We start from the raw sequence: 6,443 nt of genomic DNA, 5'->3' as shown, positions 1-6,443 counted from the left end.
AAAAAAAAAAAAAAAAAACCATAAAGAGATTCCTGATGCATTCTCCACCTTGTCAGAGATGTACATTTAGTGCTTCAACTGCTAGATGCATTGACGGATGTGCACCTACAGTAAAGGGCCGCCTCTTTGGGGTTTTTTTAAGTCAGGGTCTCACTATGTAGTTCTAGCTGACCTTGAACTCACAGCCATCCTCCTGCCTCAGCCTCTAATTGCTAGGATTATAGATGTGTGGCACTACACCTGCCTTCTCTTTGGTTTTTAAATGTGATTGAAGTTGCATTCCTCAGCATATTTAATAGTACCTCTATAATTTTAAAAAAGATTAGGTTTTTGCTTGTTTCTTACAGTACAGGGGATTGAACCCAGGGCCTTTGTGCTAAACTATGTCCTCAGCCCTTTTTACTTTGAGACAAGGTCTTGCTAAGTCAGTGGGCTGCTCAGGTTGGGCTTGAACTTCGATCCTCCTACCTCAGCCTCCCACAGTGCTGGGATTACAGGCATGTGCTTTCATGCAAAGGTAAAATCTGTGTATTTAAATGGAATTTTTAGTCAGGCGTGGTGGTGCATGCCTATAATCCCAGCACTCGGGAGGCTGAGGCAGGAGGATCGTTGTGAGTTCGAGACCGGCCTGGGCTACAAAGTGAACTCAAGTCCAACCTGAACTGCATAGTGAGACCCAGTCTCAAAAAAAGACAATAAAAACCCTGAATTGAATTTTTGAAGTATCCTTTCAGCATGCCTGTTACCTTTTTTTTTCTTTTTGAGACAGGGTCTTGCTGTGCAGTTCAGGCTGGCCTTGAGCTCACTTTGGAGCCCAGGCTGGTCTCAAACTCACAACCATCCTTCTGCCTTAGCCTCCCGAGTCCTGGGATTACAGGGGTGGACCACCACGCCTGGCTCCTGTTTTCTTTTCTTTTTTTTTTTTTTTCCAGTACCAAGGATCAAACTCACGACCTTGCACTTGCCAGGCAAGCGCTGTGCCGCTGAGCTAAATCCCCAGCCCCTCCTGTTTTCTATTTTAAGGAGCAGCCTCCTGACTTGAAACCATTATTTTTCCAACCATCCCTGCCTGCTCTGGTCAGAGCAGACCACCAGGTGGCAGCATCACTGTTGTTCCTGATGTGCGACCCCCTCCCCGCAGCACATCTTTTCCTCACTGTTACCCACGGTCTGTCGTGTAGCTGCGCACAGGTCGGTCTGAACTGACCAGTCTGAATGGACATCTTGGCATTTGAGTTGTTTCTGGTTTTTCCCTCTTACATTAAAGCCGCAGGGAGTAGTTTGTGCACGTATCTCTGCATCTGTGTCGCTGTAGTCTATGTCTTTAGCTGTAGCATTGCTGCAAGGTGTGTTGTAAAAAGCCGTACTATCAGACGTGTCCAAGGGTATGGGGGACACAGCGTGGTGGAGAGGGGCTGTCTCTTTAGTCAGAGAAAAGCTCCTAAGCCCGCGCAGTGTCTGAGCCAGCGTGCGTGGGTCTGTTCTGGAGAGAGTCGGAACCTTCCCTCCCTGTCTCGGGAGCATGGAGGCCCCGAGTACGCTTCCTGGTGTGTGCAGGAGCAGGCTCGCATGTCCGCACCGCCTCCCCTAGGAGGCCGACAGGCGGATCCTGCAGGCGCTCCTGGAGAAGGAGGACGAGGAGCAGCGCGTCCATGTGGCCCGGCGGGAGCAGGCCATGGCGGACGCAGCCCACATGAAGCAGGTCATCGAGGAGCAGCTGCAGCTGGAGAGGGCGCGTGAGGCAGAGCTGCAGGTGCTGTTGAGGTAAGAGGGGGCTGCTGCCTGCTCACAGGCTCCTGGCCTTTGTTTTGGTTTCCTGAAATGCCCCTCGGGTCACCGAGAGGGCCACCTGTGTTAGTGAAGCTTCGTCCTTGTTAATTAGCCCGTGACTCCCAAGGAGCTTGTCTTTGCAATGGGTGTGGCTTGTGGATGTGTTTCCTGGAAGCTGTTTGAGATGGAAATCATTACGGTGTAGCCTACTGATCTGTTCATCAAAAATCTTAAAAATGTAAAAGGAAATTGTTCCAAATTACGGAGATGTTGAATGCTTCTTGGGTCTGTAGAAAACCGGCCTGGTGCTTTTAAAAAAGATGGTTTTTGAGACAGGGTCTTGCTGTGTTGCCCGGGCTGGCTGTGAGCTCCTGAGCTCAGGTGATCCTCATGCTTCCGTCCCCCGAGTAGCTGGGACTGGAGGTGCACACTGCCTGGAGTTAGATGAGCAGATTGAAGTGATCCTGTCCCAGGCAGTAAACAGTGAGTCTTACTGAGCCGGGTACTGTGCTGAGTGCCGGACAGTCGTTACTGGTCCAGCCAGGTGGTAGGTGTGTGGGACAAGGAGACTGGAGCAGGCCACCTGGCTGCGCCGGAGAGAGCTAGTGGCGACCTCGGCCGTGTGTGGAGCCGGAGCCCAGGCGCAGTGCGGTCCTCCTCTTCAGGTTCTGTCGACGGCCTCGGTGCTCAACAGCTGCAGTGCCGCTTGGCACGTGGGCTTTTGTGGGGGGATGAGGTCTGAAGAGGTAAGGGGGATACTTTGGATAGCAGTACCTGTGAGTGTCATCCTCACCCGTGTCTTCAAAAGTCGGCACAGGCGTGTTACTTGAAGACCGGCCCACAGGAGGGGGCGCTTCGTACCGTGTGTTCTGTGCCTCCCGCCCTGCTGTCGGGGGTGGTAAGGAGCCGGTCGTCTGTCTGTGTTTACCCAGGGAGGAGGCCAAGGAGATGTGGGAAAAGCGAGAGGCTGAGTGGGCCCGGGAGCGGAGCGCGCGGGACAGACTGATGTGCGAGGTAATCCCAGCTGCTGGGGCTCTGGTGGGTGTTGGAGTCGGGGGTCACGTACTGATCACACCACGTGTTCTGGGAGCAGTCTTCTCTGGTTGTTTTAAAAGAGGTTTTAAAGTCATTGTAAAAGGAATATAAGCCTATGGGAAGGGGTTCCAGGTAGAGACAGTAAAAATTGTAGAGCACTTGCCTAGCACGCAGGCTGGCTGTGAATGCAGTATGCAGCCTAGGCTGGCCTTGAACTGGAAGTGATCCTCCTGCCTCAGCCTCCTGGGTGCTGGCATTACAGGTGTATGTCACCACACCTGCTGATTTTTACTTTTGTCTCTCCCCATGGCTTTTGATTTTCCCCATTTAAATCCCACACCCCCAATCATGGCCACTTTGTGTGTCCCCTCCTGAGAGCATAGCTGTTGGCCTCCTGGTTCCCAAGTCTTGGCTGTGGTCTGGGCTGGTGGTGGAACATCATCCCAGACACAGCCGTAGATGTAAATCCAGAAGGTCAGGAGGACAGCCCAGAATCTACCTATCATCATCTGTGAGGCTTGTGGGATTTTTCCCCCTTTTTTGGGAACCCACTGATGGGGGAGCCTCACTTTGTTCTTTGTGGGTGTTTTTTTGTTTTTGGTTTTTTTTTTGTCTTTTTGAGACAGGTTCTCAGTTATATAGTTCAGGCTGGCCTTGAGCTCACTTTGGAGCCCAGGCTGGCCTCGAACTCACAATAATCCTCCTGCCTCAGCCTCCCAAGTGCTGGGATTACAGGCATGCGCCACCATGCCTGGTATCGCTTCCTTCTTATAAGGTTCTCTGTTCCTGCATGGGGATTCCAGGTTGAGTCCTTTGCCATTGTTGGCACTTGGCCGTCTCCCCATAATACCCAGCAGCCTTTAGTGTGTGTTCGGGGGACCACCTCTCACGCACAGGCGAACATGGCCAACATTGACTGGCCAAGTCCAGTAGTCCCGGTTGGCCTGTGGGTGACGGCCGGGGGCCGAGCACTGGGCTGGGTCTCGGTGTAGCTGCAGCCCGTCTCAGCCTATGTGATTGAAATGGAAATCCCCCTCTCCTGTCTGCTGAGGACAGGTTCTGACAGGGAGGCAACAACAAATACAAGAAAAGATTGAACAGAACCGACGGGCACAAGAGGAATCCCTAAAACACAGGGAGCAGCTGATTCAGAACCTGGAGGAGGCGAGAGAGTCTGCGCGGCGGGTGAGAGAGGAGTGTGAGGAGCTGAAGTCGGCCAGGAAGCAGGAGCTGCAGGCCCAGGTGCGCTGAGGCTGAGGGCGGAGGCGCGTCGTCACGGGGCAGGACCAGAGGCCTCTGCGGTGCTGCCCGGGGCCTGGGCCCTCCTCACTGGGGGCATACTCCACTGCAGGTCCCCTAGCTCTGCTGGGTGCCGGGCCGGCACTGCTCTTGGCTCTTTATGCTGTCTGCGTCTGTACGCAGTGGGTCACTGGGCCACAGTGGGTACCCGGGACGTTCTCCCAGACACGTGCCAGCTTGCAGCAGTACCGCGTGGCCTGTCCTAGTCTCGAGTTCCCTTTCCGTTTCCGGTACCTGCCGTTGCTGTCCCTTGGCTCCCTTGCTCCAGCCTAGCGAGCACTGCAGCCGTCCCTTGTGCCCAGAGGCAGGACTCTGCACTGGGCCTTGTCTCAGGTAACTTTGTCCTCGGTGCCCAGGTTGCAGAGCGCCAGCTGCAGGCGTGGGAGGCGGACCAGCAGGCGGCGGCGGAGGAGGAGGAGGCCAGGCAGGCAGAGCAGCTGTCCGACGCCCTGCTCCAGAAGGAGGCCAGCATCATGGCTGAGCAGGGCTACCGACCCAAGGTAGGCGCTGGCCAGGGCCCAGGCCACCGCAGCGCTGGGCTTGACTCTGCTTCCGTCCCGGTCCTTCCCTGCTGCTCTTCACTGGGATTTCTCTGGCTGGGCCGGCAGGCAGCCTCAGCACAGGCTGGTCCAGCCCTGGCTGAGCGTTGTCAGTCCTCCAGGCGCTTTTGCTCTGGCCGCTGCTGCAGCGCAGATACGGAGTCCTGACTGGTGGTGAGCTGTGTGCCCGTCCGCCCTGTTAGAGGACGAAGAGCAGCACGCTAAGGAGGGCTGTGGCCACAGCTAGCGAGGGTGGGCCTGGCCCAGCTGCTGATCAGTGAAGCCCGGAGACCAGCTTGCCTGCCCCTTGGCCAGTCCCCTCTGGCGGGCCCCTTCCTCCCCTCCTGTATCTTGAGGTACTTGAGTGACCCCCGCAGAAGGCACCACGGGGAGCTGGAGAGGCAGAGGCCATCACCCTTCTTCTGAGGGTGCTAGTGCCCGAGGCCTCTGCCCACCTTTAGCCAGGGCCCCTGGAGGTGGTCTAGGGTGCTGCCTCCAGGAAAATGCGCTGCAGAGAAAGAGGGCCGGCTGGTCACGGTCAGGGAAGCAGGGAACCGAGTGAGAGAGCAGGTCTCGCGTTCGCTGTAGAATGTTAACACCTGCTATACAGAGGGCTCAGAGGCGCAGGGAACAGCATTTCTAACCGCACTTGAGCGTGGAGCAGCGAGTGACTCAGGATCGGGGTTTCAGGGTTTCACAGAGCACATAGGAAGGTGCTTCTTAGGGCAAGTTATAAAGAGCCTCATGTATGGCTTAGCGGGAAAGCTTTTTCAGCTGTACATGAAAGTCATCATTTGTACCATGCGTTAGGCTCTTAATGAGAATGAGGCCAACTCCCGGTGCTTCAGAGGCTGCTGATCTGATCAGGCTTTGTTTCTTTCTTTTCTCAGCCTTACGGACATCCCAAAATTGCTTGGGACTGACTTCTTTGGTACCGGAAGAACAGAGAAAGATGCTGAGTCCCTTGACACAAAGCCACCAGACAGCCGTGCAGTGTTTGCTTACGATCAGGCACTGTTGAGCCGTGCTTGGTGAGGTGTGCGATCAAGGCACTGATGGCCGGGCCAGATGACGAGGTGCTGTGTTCGTGCAGCACAGAGAATGGCCCTTTCCTGCCTTTGTCATCCAAGACAAGCCCCTTACAGCCTGATGTTTACATGCTGTCTAACAGTCCTGCGTTTATAAACAATGCAGGGTTCTAGATGGACACTGAAAGGTCCCAGTTGCATTCCGTGACAGACGTGCGGTTTCCTGACGTCTCGCCCTTAATTGTCAACCTCTGAAGACTGGCTAGAGATGGACGGGAAGTTTTGTTTTGCTGGCTTTTTTTTTTTTTTTGCGCAATGCTGTGGATTGAGCCCACAGCTTTGTGCCTATTAGGCAAGTCCTCTGCCACTGAGCTACAGCCCCTGCCCGCATTTTTCAGTTTTTAAAATTGCCATTTGAACTATTGTGGGGCAACCCACTTGGGGACCCTTCCTGTCTCTTAGGACATATTCCTACTCCCTGTTCCTTTTCTCCATAAAATTTCCTACCCTTAAGTAAATAAATAAACTCGTCTGTTGGAAACAGACTTGCAGGTCTTGCAGTTTATTTCAAGTTTACTTATCTAGTAGTCCCCAAGGATCCCGTCTTCTCTGTTCTGGAAGGAAATCATTTGACTGCATTAGAACCCTCAGTCTGGTGGGCGGTCTGTAGATGCTTTCTGGAAGAAAGGCGGTGAGAAATGAGGCTTCTCCCTCAGGAGGAATTTCGTTAGACTTCCCGGGGAGCACTGAACACAGCAGTAATGCCAACACA

General features: G+C 54.2%; 1 protein-coding gene across 2 annotated transcripts in view; it reads left to right on the top strand.

Moving 5' to 3' along the window:
* Tchp (trichoplein, keratin filament binding) overlaps positions 1-6,216 on the top strand; it is a 15,939-nt gene extending 9,723 nt beyond the window's left edge. For both annotated transcript variants that reach the window (XM_005396443.2, XM_013520481.1), the window contains 5 exons: positions 1,592-1,764; positions 2,703-2,784; positions 3,862-4,047; positions 4,461-4,604; positions 5,534-6,216. In XM_005396443.2, the coding sequence (XP_005396500.1) occupies positions 1,592-1,764; positions 2,703-2,784; positions 3,862-4,047; positions 4,461-4,604; positions 5,534-5,566 (618 nt within the window). In that variant the 3' untranslated portion in view covers positions 5,567-6,216. The remainder of the gene's footprint in view (positions 1-1,591; positions 1,765-2,702; positions 2,785-3,861; positions 4,048-4,460; positions 4,605-5,533) is intronic.
* The last annotated feature ends 227 nt before the right edge of the window (positions 6,217-6,443 follow it).

Source organism: Chinchilla lanigera, unplaced genomic scaffold (genome assembly GCF_000276665.1).
Source record: "Chinchilla lanigera isolate Chin_1 unplaced genomic scaffold, ChiLan1.0 scaffold00054, whole genome shotgun sequence".
Classification (NCBI taxonomy): domain Eukaryota; kingdom Metazoa; phylum Chordata; class Mammalia; order Rodentia; family Chinchillidae; genus Chinchilla; species Chinchilla lanigera.
Note: the sequence above shows the minus strand (reverse complement) of the source record. Positions and strands in the feature narration are given on the sequence as shown.